Here is a 23,985-nt window from a genome sequence, read left to right as displayed (position 1 = left end):
GCCAGCTACAATTTAATACGAAAAATGAAAGAAAATAAAAAATTGTAGTTTTGTCACCGGCTTCTGCAGTCAACTCGTCACAATATGTGCTGCATATAAAAGTTTCAGATTTTACCCGTTTAAAATAAGTAGCCAGCAGCCTACAGAAAACCTCGAAGAACAATCCTATACTTTTAGAAACGAGGTAGGAGCTTTAGTATAAGAGAAAAGAGTCGCCGAAAATTTCGTTTGTATATTAATGAAATTGACGTGAAGCCATGAAACCGAGCAGTATTTTAGTTGATCTCTTTCTAAGAGATGGCGTTACAATATGTCAGATAAGGACAGATGAATGCGTTAGAGCGAGATATAACAGAACGATATATAATAAGTATAAGAAATGAATAAAAGATGTCATTATTATCGAATTTGGAATTTAAAAAAGTCTGTACTATCGACCTTGATTAAGTTCGACTGTCACTCCAGCATTCTTTTAATGGGTTAATACATGTCTGTAAGGTGGAGTTTATAGAAAAGAAAAAGATTTTCCAAATTGAGATTTTTATCATTTTTTAGTCCAATATGGCGCTTTAGAGCTGTTATATCGTCACATCATGACAATATTTGTTTCGTATAAAAGCTGTGCAATCTGTACTTACGAAATAACAGTCCACAAACAAATCATTTGCACAAAGAAACAACGTAGAGTTCTTAGATTTGAACTTGGACATCTAATTAAATCGTTAATGTTATATGAAAATTTATGTGTATGTGTAGCATACGTGAATAAGATATTGATGTAGTAATATCTAGTGATGTATCAGTGACACGTAAATCATCTGTAAGTCTTGCTTACACAATGACTAATCATCTATTTGTGATGCCGTATGTACATAAATTCACATCAAAATATTTAAGCACTAGATCTGCTCTCATCGAAAATAGGATTTGTCTCATTTAAATAATGGATTTTGTGGCTAAACTAGTGTACGCTTTTGGAACATAAAGTGAAATGGGTATATATTCGCGAAAGCAAGAAAGAGAGTTCTAGTGTAGGAATAAAAAGCAGACTTAATATTTCATTCAAATGGATCAGTTTAGAGCAATGCTGGGATTTACTTGTACATTTCAGCCGATTTTCAACTTGGTTTATGCCCTTTACTTCACCAACCCGCGCGCAGCCTAAATACCGATCGGCATTTAGGGGCATGAACGAAGTTGAAAATCGGCTGCAATGTGCAAGTAAATCCCAGCACTGGTTTGGAGAAACAGATTATTCACTGAATTGCTGTTGCTTACGGAAATAAACGTTGATTAGACTAACAATAAGTAATTTTTTAAATTAAACTTATATACTGCACATTAGAAAAATATATATTTTTTCGTGGAAAAAAATTATGTCGATGTTTACATTAATTATACTAATGTCTTAATAGAAATTATGCAATTTACATTATATGTTTTATTATAAAAGGACCTATTCTCACATACCCTCAATGTAGCGATATCTTGGAACTCGTCGCAGTCTATAAGGGTTTGAATCATGGTTAAGGTAGCGTCCAGAGGAAATACTCGATCCCTCGAACTGCTAACTGCATTGTCTAACCTTTGTCGTAAGTGCACCACCTTAAACATACGAAGTTAATATATAAAATCTATTTACATAGCCTTTTTTTTATCAAAATAATACACTATTTGCATTTGTTAAATATTTTAGTTATGCATCTAGAATATTGATTAAAATCAGTAGTAATTTTCTCAGAGAGAGAGAGAGAGAGAGAGAGAGAGACGCATATACATTGCTGTTTGAATCAATCTTTGTCAGTTATACATATAGTATCTCACAGGTCGGGCTTTCAATCTTGTTTACGTGAAATGTTTCTTGAAATTTTTTCATAAAGCGAGAAAGTTATTCTGAAAAGATCTGCACGTTTTAATTCCTCCAGCACTTCCTCTGGTGCGCGAAATTCGAGTTCGGCGGCCGCGCATCCAATCGATAGACTAAACCTTTCACTAACCTTTTGGATCTCGAGACATTTTCTCGAGGTCGGGCACGGAGTGTATGTGAGCGAGATAGAAAGAGAAAGAGAAAAAGAAAGCGAAAGAACCTACCAAGTTGGTTTCTGACTTCAGGGAAAGCTGGTCGCTTTGTCGGCTAAGGTTCATGCATAAGTGACTATCTCGTGGAGAACTGTGGGACACGTTTGCAGTTGAAGGCGCTTAACATGAGGAAGGGACCAAAGTTTCGTAGGGGGCACAAGGGAGAAGATATACAGGAGAGGATGCGCGAGAAGGAGAAGGAGGGTGAGGTTACTGTCCCCCGTGCAGACTTTCACGAGTTACGAAACCGTTGGAGAACTGCCCGTCCTTGGCATCGGCTGCCGTTGATTTTCTATTGTCCCTATCTGCGTCGCTCGCTATGACGTTTCCAAGCAGTGACGATGACGAACAACGATTGACGTGATACTTCGTTACGATAAAAAGATATTCGATACTATTTTAGTAGAAATTAGTAAAGTTCATTGATATAGCTAAATTATGTGCAGCATGATGTGTTTAGAAATATATTATATATAAATGATAAATTTCGATTCTGTTTAATGATTTCTTTTTATAATAATTATTAGCGAAATTGTAACGAAATGATGAGAGATATAAATATATATACATTTGTATTTAATAGAAATTATATTAAAAAGGTTTCATATATGTATAATGTATGTCTTATAATCTCTATTTTTATAATTAGATTATAACAAAGCTTATTCTTTTTTCGAAATATTTAAATATCTGAGATATTTAATAAAATTTAATGAATATTATATAATGAAGTAATTCTCTTTAAAAACTCTCTAAATATTTATATAAAATATTCACACATAATTAAGAATTTAAGTAAAAATTAGTTTTATAGAAATTTTATGTGCAGAATATCTTCTGATAAAATAAAGATAAAAGTTAATCTTCACAACAGCTCAACTGGAATTAAGTAAATGGTCAAATAATTTTTTTTCACGTTATTTTCGCAACTAAAAACAATAAATATTCTTCTTCTTAAAGAAAGCGATTCCGTTGTTTGCAATTTTTTTTCTTATCTTATATAAAATTCACTTTGAAAATGTGGTTTCATTGTGCATCTCACGTACGATGACTCGGCCGCAGCTCGAAAGTGACCTCTTTAATGGAGCACCAACATGGTCAATATTTATTCGGTTTTACCGGCATCGGTTTCACTTTTGATAATGGCCTCTACTGGACCAATTGAACGATCGCGGCAGTTCCCTTGTTTGCTCATATAATCAGACGTAACACGCATATTTTTCCATTACTCACGCTAATCATTCCACTTGAGAAAATCGGAGATGATATTTTTGTATACCAAAATTGCAATATAGGAAAAATTAATTTTATTGAAAGTAAATTTAGTTATGAAATTATATCCGCATTATAATTTATAATTGTATATATATATATATATATATATATATATACCTGTATAATATACATGGCTTTCAAATGATTTCAGTAAATAATTTTTCATATAATTTTTTATATAATATATTTCATCGATTAATCATCATAAAGATCTGTTTATGTCGTTTGTAAAAAACTACAAACATAGTATTGAAAAACACTGCTTTACGGAGACATATAATTTTGTAAGTTATATAAGAATCTTGTACTATATAAGAAGTGTATAGATGAACACAAATGCGACGACGATTGGCTGATTCTCGCGAGCATGCTATTCGCTCGTTTTATCTATTGGCTTTCGTAATGTGGGAAACCTTGAGGCTTGCACAAGTTGAGTCGTAAGAAAGTGAAATTGCGACGGTAAGTTCATTCATTCCAAGATCGGTGCGGAGGAAACCGATCAACGCATGCTGAATTTGTTATTTGTCTCGTATAGTGCTACTATTACTCAACGATTCGCATATCAAGATATTTTACATTTTTAATACAAAGTAATGACTAAAATAAATTAAATTTATATCTTTCTTAGAGATTATAATGCAATTATATTTTGAAAAGATATACACAACGTTATAATCGTATTCTAATATACGCTGCTACTAGTATTGAAATCTATAGTATAGTATACAGGATGTCCCATTTTAATGTCCCACCCCAAATAACTTTTTTATTTTTGATTTTAGAAAAAAATTTCAGACGAAAGTTGTATGGCTTTGAGGGGAACATAAGATAGTATCATTAGTTTGACCTTGAATAATTGCTTGAAGATCACGTAAAAGTTACCTTCTTATTGCATATTCTTGTAAATCATCTCGAGAGCTTTCCAAAATATTCTATTATAATTAAGTTCATTTTCATTAAGTACTTTTCGTTATAAGGCTTGTAAGTTACAGCACCGCCGGCATTAGTATTACCCAAGGTGTCTGACCGACGGCTAAAATCTTTTGAATGTTGTTCAAGATCATGACCTGGATAACATTTGTCAAAATCAAGGTCATTGGAGGTTGTTCCTCTTATTTTCATTTTTGCACTAAAAATTACATTTCTACGTAAATAGTACATCAATAGTATCGCTAGCAAATAAGAGGCTCATGTATATATATAAATCGTAGATGGTTGCAGGGTCTCAAATCGTAAGAAATTGATTAATTCTAGTCAAGTATTCTCCCTATATTTGACTGTGCTTGGTCGGTTTCCTACGACTTAGGACTCCACGATCATCTACGAATTCTATGTAAACGAGCTAAAGTCTATCCAAAAGATAAGTTAGATTCTATATAGTTTGTTTCTGTTACTAATAATTGGTTGGTACAGCAGACTAGCAGCAATCACAACAACATAATTTGTTGTCACATATTTATCGATTCGCCGGTTAAAGGTATTGGTGGCTTGCTAAATTAACAAAATCCTTTTTCTTAGTGCGTATTCCTGACACAATTCTAAGACGATTTTTCCTTTACGAAAATTTGGTCTAAAGATTAGTTTTCAAATTACAAGAAGAAATAGCATATTATGGGTCGCCTAGAGAAGACGGGCAGGAGCGGCACTCACGTTTAGGGCGCTTTACGCGCAGAGCGCACACTGATCAGACGCATTCACACGTTTATAAAAACACATTCCTTGTTACTTTTTTCCTCTACCACACTATCTCTTTGTCTTTCACATATTTTAAATTTACATATTTTAAACTACTAATTTCGTTAAATTATAAATTAGAATGATGAAATTAAAATGAATATTAAACCTTTTGAGTATCGGATTGTTTTTTAATTACATTGATAAAATTGTTAGAGAAATGTCATAAAAGAGCGAAATTAGACAATAATTATGTGCGATAAGCATTATAAAACTATTATTGGCGTAAAAATCAAACAATTGTTTCAGTACGTCTAATTCTAAGAGCGCTTCTTACAATTTGACGTACTTGTTAGACTTAATTGTAGGTATTCTTTTACATTAGCAGACACCTCTTCAATGACCTTGACCTTGATATACATATGTTATAGAGGTGAGGGTACTAAAGTTGTTTGATTTATATGTCAATAATAGTTTTATAATGCTTATCGCACATAATTATTGTCTAATTTCGCTTTTTTACGACATTTCTCCAACAATTTTATCAATGTAATCGAAAAACAATCCGATACTCAAAGGATTCAATATTCATTTTAATTTCATCATTCTAATTTATAATTTAACGAAATTGGTATATTTAAAGTATTGTGAAAGACAATAGATAGTGTGGTAGAGGGGAAAGAAGGAATGTGTTTTTATAAACGTGTGAATGCGTCCGGTCAGTATGCGCCCCGCGCGTAAAGCGCCTACGTCTAGCCGTGAGTGCCACTCCTGCCCATCTTCTCTACACGGCCCGTGATACGCTATTTCTTCTTGTTATTTGAAAATTAATCTTCCAAATTTTCATAAAGGAAAAATCATTTTAGAATTGTATCAAGAATCCCTGTCTCTACAGGGACACCTGGGTTGTTTTGGATCACCCTGTATAAACAATATTTCTGTGACGTTAATTGTTTGCTTTCTGATTCGTCAGAGTAGTGTAAAACCAGTAGGTTGTTTAATTATCGGATACAATCTATTATTACTTTTGAAAGAATATAACAATAAAGAGTGCAAAATTATTCGCAAAGATTGATCCAATTTGCGAGCATAACAGGTCCCTTCGAAGATATCGATAATGCAATTCTGATTTCATCGAAGTTTTTTAATCTGTATCTTTTCGCACGTAAGGCTATTAGTATTGAATATGGATCATAAGTATCGATCAAACGCATACACGCAACGTACTTGCTTTGCAGTTGTTTCATATACATTTAATTTATTATGCTAATAGAAAATTAATAAATTTAATAAATAGAAAAAATTTATAACGTAAAACTCCATTTCAAGTACGGATTCAAATTTATAAATTATTATAATATTTAAATATTGGGTTATATTTTATATATAGCCGACAGATGGAGATCCGGTCGATTTTTTACGTGCCACTATTAGGTTATATATCGTTGGAAACGTGCTATTTCATGTAACATTTTAAAATAGATTGATCATAGATTTGAACGATATTATTGATGCATTCAATCAAATTTGAAAATGAGTGAAAATCAGGAATATTTCCGACATATTTTACTTCTTTATTGTAAAAAAGGGAAGAACGCTGTGCAAGCCGTAGACAAAATTTGTCATGTTTATTGAGAGGATGTTCTAATTAGATAAACAGCAGCGAATTGGTTTCGCCGATTTCAAGATAGCAATTTCGATGTCAAAGATGCACATCGTTCTGGTTGGCCTATTGTGAAAAATGTCGATGAAATTTTCCAAAAAATTGGAGAAAATCATCATGTAAACAGCTATGACATAGCTAAGAAGTTAAACATTGATCATGAAACCGTTCTGAGGCTCTTGCGTAAGGCTGGATACACAAAGAAGTTTGATCTTTGGGTTCTACATGTGACATAAAAAATTAAATAGATAAAATTTCCATTTGCAAATCGCTGCTAAAACGAAATGAAATTGAGCCTTTTCTGAAAAGATTAATAATAGGCAATGAAAGTGGATAGATAATAATGTTCGAAAAAGATCATGATCGAAACTAGGTGAGGTACCACAAACAATCGCAAAGCCCATTGATGCCAAAAAAGGCTGTGTGTCTGATCGGATTGGAAAGGAGTCGTCCATTATGAACTGCTACCGCCAGGCAAACCGATTGACTCTGATCTCTACTGTCAACAACGAATGCGATTGGGAGCCCATTCAGAATAAGCGGCCAGAATTGAACAGAAAAGGCGTTGTCTTCCATTATGACAACGCTAGGCCACATACATCTTTGATGACTCGACAAAAATTGAGAGAGCTTGGCTGGAAAATTTTGATGTATTCACCGTATAGTACTGACCTTGCACTGTCCGATTATTGTCTGTTAATATTTATTTCGGTCTCTGCAGAACTCCCTTAATGGAGTATACTTGACTTTTTTAGGCCTGCGAAAATCGTTTATCTCGATTCTTTTATTGAGAAACCACAGAAGTTTTACACCGATGGAATAATAGCTCTACTCGAAAAATAGCAAAAAGTCATAGATCAAAACGGCACATATTTGGTTTAATAAAAGGTTTGTAAACAATTTAAAAAATATGTTTCAATTATGCTCCAACTTACAAAAAATGTTTTCCCTCTCTAACTCAATAAGTAAAGAAATTTATTCTTAACTTGATTTTAAACGAATGTTACAAAGATATTGATATAATGCGTGGATAATAATATTTAATGTTGAAAAAGTTATGAAAGAATAATGACGGCCAATGAAATATTTTTACTATTAATAAAAAAAATAAATTTTATATAAAATATAAAAAGTATAAATAAATGTACAGAAGATAACACGTACAGACAATAATACGTTATTGGATCGTCTGAACAAATGATCATCGTCTGCAAAGATTTCGCGATCTTGCAATGCCACCGCAGCTGCTTCGAAAGTGAAAGCAAAGATGCCTGCGGGACATTCTTATCCCGGAGCACCGGATTCTTCTGTCGGCGGTCGAAGAGTCAACTTTTGTTGACGCATACTCGATTTCTAACCAGGACTATATTGCATAAATCACGTGAATTGTAAACAAGCGAGATCCTTCGATCGAAGGCATACGCAAACGTTAATCTATATGCGTTGATCGTATGAGCAAGAATATGCAACGTAAAATCCCTGTAGAATCTCATCGTACGGATTAACAGAGAACTTTCATGTCGTATAATCGTGCAATTTAATCGGACCGATTTTTAGAAAGTTTCCGCGGATATCTCACGCATATCACGGCGGATAATATACAAGCGGCGGGTAATATAGAATGTCTATCAAGCTAGAATGCCAACATGGGCATAATCATATGAAACACATGGAGGATTTAGTGCTCTTTATGTGCTAATTTGTTGCTGTAATCCCGATTTTTGTGCTCAAGCCGTTTAGCGGAAAATTAGTTTTTTGCTGATTTTTAATAAAGTTAGAATGCATTTTAAAAAGATAATAATAAAAACAAAAATAATGACACTATAATTTTGTGCTAATCATGTGCTTTTAATATATACCATGCATAATTCAAATATTAGTACTCATCCCCTTTGACCGGTAAATCACCCCCGAAGCGATCACTCACTTCCCCTTAGAAAAGTAAAGTGCCAATTAAAATGCAGATAGCGAAATATTCCTAGGCTCAAATTGTTCCTCCATTTATGTGCTTTCGAAATATGTACGACAAGATTTTTGTGTTCATCCCCTTTGACCGGTAAATCATCCCCGAAGCGATCACTCACTTTCCCTTACAAGAGTAAAGTGCCAGTTCAAATGCAGAGAGCGAAATGTTCCTAGGTTCAAATTATTTCTCCATTTATGTGCTTTCAAAATATGTACGACAAGATTTTTGTGCTCCCCTTTGACCGGTAAATCATCCTCGAAGCGATCACTCACTTTTCTCTTACAAATTCGTAACAATTACTCAACAAATTCTTTATGTGTTTTGTATGATTATGCCTATGTTGGCATTCTAGCTTGAAAGACATTAATATAGATAAATCTTGCAGCCGAGATTATATTACGTCGCTGATAACGTTTGCCTTGCGTAACGTTCGAATAATTAAGGGTAAAATGAGTAAAAGCTGTAACAGGCGCACGCGGTGCATTTTATCGTAATGAAACTAGTTCTCTGACGACTTCGTTTCGTGAAATATGCGGAAACAGATAAATTGCGCAATCTATACTTTGACGAAATTTCTCATGTAGGAGGTGAATTGGCATAGTTCAAACTCGGAGATCGTTAGCGATAAATTGTGTGAATGGATTGGACAATGAATTTTTATTCAAATATACTATAGAGAATATAACATTCCAAATCTGTGAGGAACTATAACCGTGCGTACCTTATAATTCATGACTGTAATTGTGATGGTAGATTCTATCAAGTTTCGTTCAATCTCAAGTCAATTGATTCTTGATTGAAATCTCCAAACAATATCTCCGTACACACAAGCGATTAGGAATGAGCGATTTTTCAGAAAACTCTTTGGTATAAAAACGCGATTAAGTATAAGCCTTATTGTACGTTCAAAATCAAATAAGAAATCTTATTTTTTTAAAGTTTTGAATTTTATATTGTCTCAGAATATAATTGCGTATTAAAAAGTTAAGCAGAAAACGATTTCCTAAAATTTTCATAAAAGAAAAACCGAATGTACATTTAATATTATGTTCGTGTGACTTAATTCTGTTTTCTTTGCCTGGAACGATTCCGAGCGATGGTTATCGATGGTCGAAAATGATCGTGAATTAAAAATGCAGTATCACTTCAAAGAAATTTAAAATTCATTTACTTTAAGAACAACAAAGCAAATACACTCACTTCAGAGGGATTGGTAAGCGCCGTCTTCAGGATAGTCCCGTTGACGAGATGGCCCGAATGCGCAGGATGGCTCGGGTGGCTAGGAGTGGGTGGTGAGTTGAGTGGATCGCCTGATGAGATTTTGTGATGATGAAGGAAACTACCAGCTAGTTGGGCGTGCTGTTGTTGTTGCTGGCTGTGATGGGCAGCAGCCGCGGCCATATGCTTGTCTAGCATCGTCGTGCCCATTGTACTCTTGACACCCCCGAGAGTACCCGAGCCGTTTACACCACCGACGTTACTGGCACTCATACCGCCGACGCCGCCAGTCTTGTTGCTCTTCTTGTGTTTCTTGTACTTCACCTGCGGCCGATCAACAGGCGATCTTTTTCAATAGTTGCAGCTGATTTGATCGTCGATTAATTTAAACGTTCTTCAACCGAACTTGCGCGAATATAGATATTCGAACGACATCAGCCTATCATTTTATTTATTATACGATAGTATAAATCATAGCATTATAATAATGATTTTATTGTTAAAACTTTAGTCGGTGCGTACCTTGTAAAGATTGTACACTGCACCCGAATTTCTTCCTCCAGGCATCCGGTCTTCTCGAACCGCCTGCAAGACCATACCCTGTTCGATGCATTTCTTGAACCGGCAGTACTGACACCTGTTTCTCTGCGCCTTCGTAATTTCGCAGCCTCCCTCTGCCACGCACGTATACACCCGTCTATTTTGCACGGTCCTTTTGAAGAAGCCTTTACATCTGCATGCAAATAAATCGAATTCTTGTATATATAACTTGTAATTGATTAACTTATTAATTTACACAATAAGAATCTTATTGGATCGTAAAATTTGAAATTCATCAAATAGGAAATAGAAATTGGCCATAACGGTCTAAATTAGGATCTTTTTAATGCTTAACTAATTTAAAATAAATCAATATATACTATATATGTACATACATATATACCATATTGTAGTCATTTGAACTAGGCGCTGAAATTTTTCCGGAGTTTCAAATTTCACGGTCCAAACAATATCTTTATTTTAGACCGTATATGTGAGAAACACAATCAATACTAGAAATTTAAAGTACCTATTACAGTCGAAGCTGGATCTTCGTTGCTTAAATAATTCAATCTTGAATTACTAATATATACTATATATGTACTATATATATGTACTTGCATATATATCATATTGTAGTCTTTTTTAAACTGCGCGCCGAATTATTTTTCCGAACTAAATAAACGCAATTAAAACTACTCTAGTAATCACGAATTAAATTGATAAGCAATTTAATAATTTGATGCTACCATTAAGCATCATATATTATAAAGATGTTAATATGTTAAAACTGTTAATAAATTTATTGCGAAAAATATTACCTCGGCCAGGACTTGAACCCGGATCTCTTGTATTCCGTACGAGCGTCCTAATTCTTTCACGGTCTAATAAGATTCTTATTGTTTATATTACGTCGCCAAAAAGACATTCGTTTCTATACATACCTATACTAATTATTGCGAAAAGTATTAACTAAGGCCTCGGTAGTCTAAAGACTTAGGACGCTCGTACGGAATGCAAAAGATCCGAATTCAGCCTCCTGGTCGAAATAATATTTTTCACAATAAATAAATTTATTTACAGATTTCTATCATATTAAGATCTTTCTAATAGATACCTATTGATCATCAAAAATTTAACTGTGATATTATTTCGGTAGTTTAGCTGCGTTGCAAATCTGGAAAAATTTCGGCGCGTAGTTCAAATGGCTACAATATGATATATATGTATGTACACTGAGAAAAAAATGCTGTTGATTCAATTAAAGTCTATATTACGGGCTGTCACTAACATAAGTGATTAATTCATGTATATTTTTATTGATTATTGAAATAATAATTTATGCCTTTATGTCAATAAAAATATACATGAATTAATCACTTATGTTAGTGACAGCCCGTAATATAGACTTTAATTGAATCAACAGCATTTTTTTCTCAGAGTACATATATAATATATATTACTTCACTTTAAATTAGTTAAAAAGATCCCAGCTTAGACCGTTTTGGTCAGGATTTCCTGTATTTCCTATTTGATGAGTTTCATCAATTTAGAATCATAGAAGATATCCCTATTAAAAATAAAAAAAAGCTTAATATTGAAAGACATAATTTCAGGGTGCTTTCATTATTTTCCTTTTCGCTAATAGTTTATATATACACTACCGTCGAAAAGTTTCCGGACATGGAACTTAAAATTGCATAATATTTAGGTCATCATAACTCGGTAAAAAATCATCGCAGACAGAAAAATAAAAAAGCATTTTAAAGCTTGAAACTTATATTTTAGCATGCTTTCGACCGCTTTTCAAAAAAATTTTATCTTTACAGTTCTGTATCTTAATAAATATCACGTTGTTGTATTTCTTAAAATTACATACATTTAACAGTGTATAGTTTGATAAAAAGTTTTTTTTTTCAAAAAGTTCAATATTTTTGAAAAACAGTACAAAGATTTACCTCTAAAATCCCAGTCAGAAATGATAATAAAATCGACATCGAATCGACGTCGATTTGATGCTTTTGACATCGAATCGACGTCGATGTCGATTCCATTATCATTTCTGACTGGGATGCTTTTTTAAAAATTTTCTTATGATTTTTCTTGACTGAATTACGCGTCATTAAAGCTAAACCTGCATAGCTTACTACCAACATTAAAATTCGGTGAAATACCATCGTAAAAAATGAAAGAAGTAACTTTTAAAGTTTAACAAGCTTTTGATCGTTTTTAAATTTAATTCTATAGAATTGAGAAAATAAAATTTTTTGTGATAATTTTTTATCAAATTTCCCCGTTAGTTATTTAGCAATGCAAGTTTAACTTCAATATTTGGTTACAAGGTTGCTAACATAAGAACTATAAACAACTAATTATAAACGCCACGCTCAGCTAGTAGAGCGCCATGCTCGACATTGGCAAAAGTGGAGGGGTAATTTCTCGGTGATACCCAGGACCAAAAGCCCATCACTGCCGCCGCAGCGAGTTACTTGAGTGATGGGCAGTATTTAAAATATGTGTAGTTAAAATATATATTTAAAGAAATTTTTGTATTTTGTATTCAAATACAATTTTTTTAGTATTTTGCCCATCCCTGGCTGTATTGATTCTAATCTTATATCGCAATAGGCAATCACATGTTATGCGTTATGCAAGAGTCTATGCTCCCCGCTTAACCTTGTTTTTTTCCACTATGTATCAGTATATATGTTGATTACACATACAAATAAATTAGAAAAATATTAATATCTTTACATTAAAATAGAATTATATATGAATCACATCATCAATGGTTAAAAACTCGATGTAAATCAGTTAGTTTTGAAAAAACATATAAATTTAGATAAATATTTAATGATTCAACCAAAAGTTATCATTTTTTTGTTGCTAAAATAAATTTTTCTTTCAATTTCATTTACAACAATTTAAAGTGTTGTCTTTTACTTATGATATGAAATTTATATTTATTACGGTACGATTTTTATTTATACGCATAATTAGCACAATAATTAACGCATATGCATAATATGAAGAATGATAAACAATATAACAAACAAAAAATATAGTAGGCTAATGAGAGTCAGCGACGATAAACAGCGCAAGTGATATAATGATCAATCAATACTCAAAAAATGGATTGATGTCTTCTTTATTTGAACGTTTCAACTCTCTTTGGAGTCTTCCTCAGCAAAAATAATACAATTCTAATAAGTTCACATGTCCGCAATGCTTAAGTCACCCGCAAATTGACAAAAATGCAACGTTGATAATCTGACATTTATAGAAAAAGTCTCATTAGACAGATAAATGAGAAAAATGAATTTGAATGACTTATCATCACGGAACATGACCAAAAAACGTGGAGCTTTGTTGAACATCCCAAATCTTAAATGGTGGGTATATTACAATTAATAAAATTTCGCATTTTCAAACCCTTGTCCGATAACGTGTCACACAGATATGAACTATATTTAATGTACGAGGTCAACAATAAAAACATTAAGGCAAATATGCAATACAAGAACAAGTCACATGTAAATTATTGTTAAGAACAACCAATGGAAACGCAACAATAATGTACGGAAATTAAAATTATAAAAACTGATATAAATCGTCAAATAAAATAATAAAAGAAAAAGAAAAAGAATACAATCAGTATAAAGAGATATTTAAACTTGTTACTGTTCTAAACTGAACAAATACATATATTTAAAATATCGTTAAGTGATGAACCTTCTTAACTGAACAATTAAATTAACATAATAAAAAACTAAATAATTTATTACAAAAATCAAGAGAAATTTTCAAGCATTGATGCATAGATATGATGCAATCCTTTCGTATCTGAACACAAATTAAGACCATTCTTTTGTATGTGTATGAATGCCATTTCGGAAATCAATCTTTTGTTCAAAAATTTCTCTTTGTCTAAAATTTGGACATTCTTCCAATCAAAGTCATGTGAAAATTCCATATACGATGTTCAGTAATTACAGACTGGGTGTCAGTGTTCCAATTGATATGTCTACGATGTTCTGATATTCTGCTGGACAATTTCCTGATGAAGAATGATTTAATAATTTATAATATGCTAATTTAGCTAATTATGCATATAAAAGAAATCGTGCCGTAATAAATATAAATTTATAAGTAAAAGATAGCATTTTAAAGTAACGTAAATAAAATTGAAAACAAATTTATTTCAATCACAAAAGAAAGGTAAATACGACTAGAAACCAATTTTGCCACTAAATTCGTTTTCAGTGAAGCAAAGTCCATTGGAAAACATTGTTCATTTAGGTCCCAAAATTTATTTTTTAATAAATGTAATATATCTATGTTATATTCTTTTTTAAAATATAAATTCGGTTTCTGTAGTTTTTATCGGTTTTTTTATGCAAGATAGGAATAGCTATTATTACGGGTCGGATCGTTTATTTTAAGAAGTTCTTCTAGACAGCGAAAATATTGAGGTTGAATCAAGGATTCATCTGCTCAGATTACGAGTGAGAATTACGTGTACGATGGGTACGAGGGAAAAACTTGTTGCAGACTTTTCTCGTCTAATCCACTTGCTCTTTCGAGACAACAAAGTTGGACAAGGATGAGCGAGGAAGTAACGATACTCCGTGGTAATTTCACGGACTAATCAAAAGTGTTGTTCAAGAAGTCATCCGAGTACATGCAATAGAGTAGACGCAACAAGTATTCCCTCGTCTTGTGTACAGGGTGTTACAGATACATACTAGGCAGTACGACAGGTTGCGCGGCAAACTTTGCATGGCCAAGTGGTTTAATAGACAATGACAGTGACTTTATACATTATAAAGTTTATACTACAAAGTTTTATTATTTATATTATAAAGTTTATGTTATAAAGTAACTGTCATTGTCTATTAAACCACGCTTGGCCATGCAAAGTTTGCCGCGCAACCCGTCGTACTGCCTAGTATGTATCTGTAACACCCTGTAGATATTGTTCCGCTCTGAGGACAGAACGAGAAAATTATGGAATTACTGGTCAATTTTTAATCTCGTCTAAGTTATAAATTATGAATGTTCACGCAAAAATTAATATATCTTGATAGACTATCTTATTTCAGTAATCCACAAATTTAGATGTTGATTGTGATTGATATTTGGAAGTAAATGTACATAAAGGATAGAACATATAAATTATAAAGCTTAAAATATATTCCAATATACAAACGCACGTTAAGGTGGTTCTTTAGTAAAGTGCCGAAAATTTGATGTCTATTAAGCTGGCACAGCCACTTCAGCACAATCAAACGCGACCTATACCACATTTTTTGCTATTTTTTTGCTCTATTCCCGATTTTTTTGCTCCAGCCAATTCGCTAAAACCCATGGCTGTGCTAGCTTAAAACCAAAGTTAACACAGCCACAAAGAAAAAAAGCAGCAAATGAAAAATCAAGTACATATTCTTGAAGGGCTATTTTTTTGCTAATTTTTTGCTCTTTTCCCGATTTTTTTGCTCACAGTTTAAGTCGAAAAATTCGATCAAGAGTGTGGCTGTACTGGCTCGCATACAAGAGTAAAGTACCTTAAAGCAATTAATTGCTCAGCTCATTTTGGTGTCAAAATGTTTCTAGATTTAATTGTTCTAAGAATATAGCAAATCGGAATTTTTTGCTCACTGTTTAAGTCGAAAAATTCGACCAAGAGTGTGGCTGTGCTGGCTCGCGTACAAGAGTAAAGTATCTTAAAGCAATTAATTGCTCAGCTCATTTTGGTGTCAAAATGTTTCTAGATTTAATTGCTCTAAGAATATAGCAAATCGGAATTTTTTGCTCACTGTTTAAGTCGAAAAATTCCACCAAGAGTGTGGCTGTGCTGGCTCACGTACAAGAGTAAAGCACCTTAAAGCAATTAATTGCTCAGCTCATTTTAGTGTCAAAATGTTTCTAGATTTAATTGCTCTAAGAGTATAGCAAATTGGAATTTTTTGCTCACTGTTTAAGTCGAAAAATTGCTTTAAGGTACTTTGCTCTTGTGCGCGAGCCAGCACAGCCACACTATTGGTTGATTTTTCGATTTAAACAATGAGTAAAATAATCGGGAATAGAGCAAAAAATTAGCAAAAAATAGCCTTTCAAGAATATATACTTGATTTTTCATTTGCTGCTTTTTTTCTTTGTGGCTGTGTTAATTTTGGTCTTAAGCTAGCACAGCCATGGGTTTTAGCGAATTGGCTGGAGCAAAAAAATCGGGAATAGAGCAAAAAATTAGCAATAAAATAGCAAAAAAATGTGGCATAGGTCGCGTTTGATTGTGCTGAAGTGGCTATGCCAGCTTAATAGACGTGAAAATTTGGGGTGCCTCATCAGGGCCCACCTAAAATTACAAATATCTGCATAATTTGGATAAAATATTAAAACTACATATATCTTAATGAAATAGTATGGAATATATGATAGTAAATCAAGAGCTGCATCTTCATCGAATAAAAACAAGGTGAGATTATGTTTCTGTCAAAAATATTGAAAATTCTGAGTATGATGATATTATGACAAGTGAAGTTGAATCAATGGACGTCAAGATCAGTATATAATTATGGTCATTATAGACTTATATATAAATATAATAATTTATATACGTTTAACATACATAAATTTTGTATATATTCACTGAAGAGGATCGTTAAAAAAAAGGTTGAAACGTTTGAACATTGTTTATATGAAATGTAATAAATATTTTATACATTATAATTATAGCATACGTTATCTGCTATGCTCTAATAGCCCTTATTGTATATTAATTGAATTTTATTCACATTGAGTCGTAACTCATATTATTCTTAATTGTTAGATTATGTTTACTTTTCGAGGTTAAATTTATATGAAAGTTTATGCACATAAATATCTTTCCAGAATAGCCGTTGACCTATTACTTTTTTGTGATCATTAAAATCATAATTTTTTAAACTATTATAATCTCGTTTTTTAGAAAAATCTTTGATAAGATTTGTATGCAGTTAATCAAAGAAGCGGCTGCGAGCCTTATCTGTCACCATCATGCCTTATCTGTCATCATGATTTGTCACTAAGTTATATGTGAAGGACATACATACTAGAAGAGCCATAGGTGACTGCAGTTATGGTATAAATACAAGGGTATGCTCGATCGGTGCTCTTGCGCATGGTAACGCCCACCAACCAATGAGTATTGGCACCTTGCCTACGTTATGACTACGTCATGGCTACGTCATCATTACACGGCAAATCCAAATGGTTAAAAATGAAGTAAACCATGGTAACGTCAATTCATTAAGATAAGCGAAAGGATTTTATGAGAATGATGAGTAATAAGTATAAATTTGTGTAATTATTTGTGCATTATTTCGGTAATTATTTTTGCATCCTTTCCCCAGCCATATTTTAGCCGGCCGAAGTGCTTCGAATGTAACCGAGATTGCACGAATGTGACGTAGGCAAGGTGATGCGCAAAGGCTTCCTAAACTTGTCCACCGGTCGAGCATACCCTTGTATTTATACCATGACTGCAGTCATGGTGGAATTAGATAAGGTGCTGTATTCCCGCGTAGCAAAATAATGGCGTCCCTATTTGCAACTGATATGAATGTAACGTTTGATAATTCGATTTTATGTTTTCGAGTTTTTATATATTATTATTTGGTTTTTATTAGTTTTTAGTTTAGTTTGTAATAGTTTATATATATATATATATATGATTATTTTTATTTATTTTTTATGAAAGTCGTGCTAGCATTTAAGAGCGATTTTTTATTGGTCGTGCCGCCATATTTATGCGCGATACAATACCTTGTCTAATTCCACCATGACTGCAGTGACGATGCACATTTGATCCTAGGCATTTCAGAGAATCAACCCTTCCATTTTCGCTCCACAAATTGACACCGTGTTCGGCTAGTAGAAAGCGGCGTCAATTGATAGATCAAAAGTAGAAGGGCTGATTCTCTGAGATGTCCGAGCAGTCCGGGGCCAAATATGCATCACTAGGTGACTGTCGATGGCTCCAACATCTGTCCTGGTCTGCATGCTTCACCGTGATGCACATGCGTCGATTATTATTATGTAGTGTTAAGAGTGTTGTACTCTCGCCTTAAAACATACATATATGTACGTATGTACATACATACATACGTTCATAGCTCGCATATAAATTACGCACAAACGCGTAGTAAACAAGCTTTCAGACAAGGATAGATAGATATTGGAGACACTTGTATTACATTGGTCAGATCAAAGAGAATTAGAATATCCTTTTTGGGTCAGATACGATATAGCTCTTCCAGTACGTATGTTTTAAGATGTGAAAGGTTACATTTTCAACATTTTTTTTCTCTCTTATTTCATCGTTAACCTACCATAGAATTTTGCGTCAATTTCGGTACTTCAACTTCATTATATAAAATAATTCTATGATAACTCGATTTATTAAAGAACCATCTTAATACCTTGAGAGTTAAAGCTGAAGTGCGTAATAAAAAAAAAGTATCGCGCGCATATAATAAAATATACAATTTTTTTAATTATGTGGAAAAATCCATAAAATTTCTTTTTTGTTAACAAAATACCATTGAAGCACTCAAGTATTCTTTTTAATTTGTTGAAATTTATTTAAATTTATATTTAACAAATTAAACCTAAATTTATTTGTCCATATAACATTTTGTTTTTTTTTGTTATTACTTTCATTTAATTTTAAAATATTAAAAAATTTTGTAAATCGGATGATAAATTTATACAATATAATAACTCATATACAATATATAACTCACATTACAAAATATTATTTAGTACGTTTATAATCGTCTTTTTTTGTTAATGAAAAAAGGTGCTTTCTAGCATACATTTCTTCGAGTCATTTAAAGTTCGAAATGGGTTAAATTACTTAAACTTTAAGAAGATAAATAGTAACGGTAGATATTATAGGAAAACAAATCTTCATCTCTGCTACGTACAAATTTTTCCGCGTAAACAGATTGATAATGCGCTCTCTGGAAGTAGTTTACTCAAAATTTAACATTTCTTATCAGCGAAACATAATTAGGCGCGCTTTCTCGAATGCTTCTTTGAATATTGGCAAAGGTCAAAGGTTATGTATGTTTGAGATCAATCAACCGCATGATTCCGACTATGGTATATTACGCAGGTAGAGATTCGATATAATTAATTTTAATTAAGTGAATATCGGTCAATATCGTTCTTCGACTACAACGCATTACTCAGAAAATTTACATATATATGTATAAGTTCCTATCCTAATTAACCAATCTCATTAGTGCGACTCAATCGCGTTCTACGCGAGAATGCCTCATTACTGTCACGGGATGAAATTATTACTAACAAAGTACTGGTATTTATAGTAAATGGAGTGTTATTGCTTCGCTTTCCTCGAGTTCATATGGATTACTATTAATTCATAAGTTTAATCTAAGACGTCTTATACACACGCAGTTTGTGCAAATAGTTGCGAAATATTTTGCAGATTACGTACATTTGCGATTAACCAACTGCATGTTTCCGACTATATATAAATTTCTATTGATAAAAACAAATTTTAAGAAAAATTAAAACTTAGAAAAATCAAAATATTAAAAAAAATTTGCAACTAACATTGATGTAATTATCATATTTAATTATATTTTCAAGAATGAATTAAAAAAAATATATACGAATATATATATTGGTATATGAAATTCTTTTATATTTTATATTTTAATCAATAATAAAATTTTTGATTAGTCGCATAAGATAATTATGAAATTAAAACATTCTGAACACATTACGAAATATATATTCAATAAAACAAATTTAAAAAAATACAATAGTAAGATTAATAACATAATGTCAAAGGAATGACATATAGAGTGTCCCAAAAAGATCGGGATTTTTTTGGAACACCCTGAATATATTAAAAAATATAAGTTTTACAGAAAAATGTTTCAGACAAAAATTATAGGGTACAAAAAGATCTATTTACTTATCTTATCAGTTTGATACTGGGTAGTGTCGCTAAGGTCAAATCAAGATTTTTTTTAATGGATAAATTTTTATACTGAAAATTCATTTTTATGTAAAAATGAAAATAAAAGAAACAATTTCCAATGATCTTGATCTTGATGACATGATCCAGAACAACATTCAAGAGATTTTAGCCGTCGGTCGGACACCTTGCGTAATACTAATGCCGGCGGTAGGTACTGTAACTTTCAACTATATAACTCGAAAAGTACTTTATGAAAATAACTTTATTTTAGTGTTTTGAAAAGCTCTTGACACCAAGTATTAGATTCTGGAATCAAAAATAGTGTTCCATTTAAAAAAATCGATGTGACCTTGATTTGACCTTGGCAGCGCTACCCAAGGTCAAACTAATAAGATCGGTAATTAGACCGATCTTTTTAAACCCTACAACTTTTGTCTGAAACACTTTTCTGTAAAACTTTTATTTTCCGAGATATTCAAATGTCTTGACCTTTTTGGGACATCCTTACGTGGTGAGATCTGGGAATAATGATTTGTATATGTCGGAATAACAGTTATATGTCGGCTGTATTCCAAAATGTACTGCTGGTACTGAAAATTTATAGTGCAGGTAAGGTGAACCATAGATTTTCAGTACTGGTAGTAAATTTTGGAACACAACCATCATACCTATACTCTACTACTCTAGTTCGTATATCGCTCATTTGTCAGAAGTGCCAGAACAATGACATAACATAAAAATTATCATTTTTAATCGTTTACATTAATTAAGAATTAGTTTAAATAATTAAGAAGGACTCCTCCCCCTTAAAATTTTTTATTCTGATAGAGCAACATAAGTGAGTTGTTAAAACTCATCGCAAGAAAACAATTATATCAATAGTGCATTATAAATAGCATTCTGTCAATTGTTTTGCTTAAAAGTATCTCATCTCAATTGTTATTGAGTAGTTCTAGAAAGAAAAGGAATTAATAGATTTTTACAATCAGTTGTTATAAATAAACTAGAACATAACAGGCGCGCTCTTCGCGCGCGCTACTAAACTTTTAACATTGATACAGGATGTTTTCAAATTCACGCCCACGAAATACAAGACGTGAAACTTTAGGCAAAAACAAACAACTTTTTCCTTTAACAAAATTGCGTCCGATGAATAATTTTTATGTTTATTTGTTAACTTCAATCTGCTCTCTTGCAAAAACTACTTACCGGACGCAATTTTGTTAAAGGAAAAAGTTGTTTTTTATGCTAAAACGAACAACTTTTTCCTGTAGTAAAATTACATTCGATAAATAATTTTTTGCATTTACTCTTATGACTTCAACCTGCTGTCTTGCAAAAACCACTTGTCAGACGCAAACTTTCCTTTGCAAAAGGAAATAATTGTTTGTTTTAGCATAAAGTATCGCGTCTTGTACTTTATGGGAATTTGAAAACACCTTGTATATACAAATATGTATAACATATAAGTATATGAAACTTGCAGTAACATTGCAGAAACGTTGCAATATTGCAGATTGCGCTGTAATATCGCTGCAACATTGTAGGTATTAGGAGAATTGTAATATATAATACACATTACGCCACAAGATTTTACAAATTGTTACAGAGACATTAAAAAGATTTTGGCTTTTGAGTAATGGACTGCGCATATGGAAACATACGTCAATTACACGTTATATGATTGTTAATTATTTCCATTAATTTAAGAATTATAGTATTCGTTAAAACATATGTCATCGCCGCAGCGCGACAAGATTTTTCAAACTTTATACTCAATTATCATAATTTTTTGAAATATTTGGATTTAAAACATTCTCTGAATATTGCAAAAAAATGAAATAGATTGCGTGGAGTTTCTTAATATTTCTATTTTGCCAATTACGAATATGTACAAAATAGGCGCACCTGCATAAAGTGTAAAATATACAGGGTGTCTCACAACTATCGCATTTCTTCTTAAGGACATATTCTGGAGGTAATTTTGAGACGAAAATCCTAATACGAAAATATCGGAACTACAATAATTTTTTTAATTATAAGCTAACTTTAAAATACTTATAAGTCAAAAACCATTTTAGTTGCAATTAAATATGTTTAATTAAGTATGTTTGTTTAAGTATGTTTAATTTGCAATTAAGTATAAAATATAATAATTATATTAAATTATATATAAAATTATATATAAAATTATACATAATATAAAATATATATTGATTAGTTCTTTTTCTGCATTTTTGTATTTATATCTCAAATTGTATTTCAAATTACATTCAGTAATAATAAAAAAACTATTTTTAATAATAGTTGCAAATACGTTGCGCTGCAACATTGTTACGACATTACAGCGCTATCTTACTGAAAGAGGACATTTTTATGATGCTATGACTTGCAACAATTGCAAATACATTGCGCAATTTATTTGTAATATTACAACGTTGCAATGAGATATATCTGCAATCATTTTGCAATCTTTTTACGCTGTATGGGAATATAACGTTATGCTTCCTTTTATACTTTTTTCCTTCTTTTTACTTTTTTCTTTTTTCTTTTATTTTTCTTTCCATGAGTCCTTCCTTTTTCATGAGAGAAAGAAAATGTTATCATTATTCTGAAAAGAAAATACATCATGAAGACACAAGTATAATGAATACTGACTTTGCTCTATACAGTATTATGCTTTTTTTACACCTCTTTTTCTTCTTTTAACTATCTTTTCAGTCCTTTCTATGAATTCCTTTCATTTTTCTTGAAAACCACTACCCATACAGCACAGAAAGATTGTAAAATGATTGCAGATATATCTCATAACATTGCAATGTTGTAATATTGCATATAGATTGCGCAATGTATTTGCAACCTTGTTGCAATGTCATGGATCATAAAAATGTCCACCTTCAGCAAGATTGCGCTGTAATATCGTAGCAATACTGCAGCGCAATATATCTGCAACTATTATTAAAAATAGTTATTTTATTATTACTGAATATAATTTGAAATACAATTGAGATATAAATAAAAAAAGTGCAGAAAAAGAACTAATGTTATAGTATGTTATGTTATGTTATCTTGCGCCATAATATGTATTAGATATTACAATTTCTAATACCTGCAATGTTGCAACGATATTACAGCGCAATCTGCAACATTGCAACGTTTCTGCAATGTTACTACAAGTGTCTGTGCTGTATGGGTAATAACTGAAAATAGAATACATCACAAATACTACGTTTACACGGCATCCTTATTTGGATTTGATAACGTTCATTATGAAACTGACTCGATTCATCAAAGAACGATTTTGTACTAAAGCTAAAGCAAGATGAAATAGAAGAGAGAATAAGATGTAATAGATGAGAATATTATATCTCGTGAGAATGTTATATATCGTGTAGAAATTCGGTATATACAATGTTCGGTATATCCGTCTGTTAATAAAAAAAAAAGTTAAAAAAAAGATATTGTATAACATTTTGAATGAAAATTTAGTATATTTATATACAGGGTGGACCATCTGAAGTGATCCAGTCAAATATCTCGAAAACTAGTAGGGATAGAGAAAAATGTTTCGTATGA

The 23,985-nt window shown here is 32.0% G+C and overlaps 1 protein-coding gene across 1 annotated transcript in view; it reads right to left on the bottom strand.

Moving 5' to 3' along the window:
- The window catches only part of Hr4 (nuclear hormone receptor 4), a 143,127-nt gene that overhangs the window by 17,293 nt on the left and 101,849 nt on the right, over window positions 1-23,985 (bottom strand). Inside the window, exons 7-9 of the mRNA XM_018515708.1 lie at window positions 10,398-10,608; window positions 9,858-10,199; window positions 1,471-1,605 (exon numbers count right to left, since the gene is read on the bottom strand). Coding sequence (XP_018371210.1) covers window positions 1,471-1,605; window positions 9,858-10,199; window positions 10,398-10,608 — 688 coding nt within the window. The remainder of the gene's footprint in view (window positions 1-1,470; window positions 1,606-9,857; window positions 10,200-10,397; window positions 10,609-23,985) is intronic.

Source organism: Trachymyrmex cornetzi, unplaced genomic scaffold, assembly GCF_001594075.2.
Source record: "Trachymyrmex cornetzi isolate Tcor2-1 unplaced genomic scaffold, Tcor1.1 scaffold59, whole genome shotgun sequence".
NCBI classification, from domain to species: Eukaryota; Metazoa; Arthropoda; class Insecta; order Hymenoptera; family Formicidae; genus Trachymyrmex; species Trachymyrmex cornetzi.
Note: the sequence above shows the minus strand (reverse complement) of the source record. Positions and strands in the feature narration are given on the sequence as shown.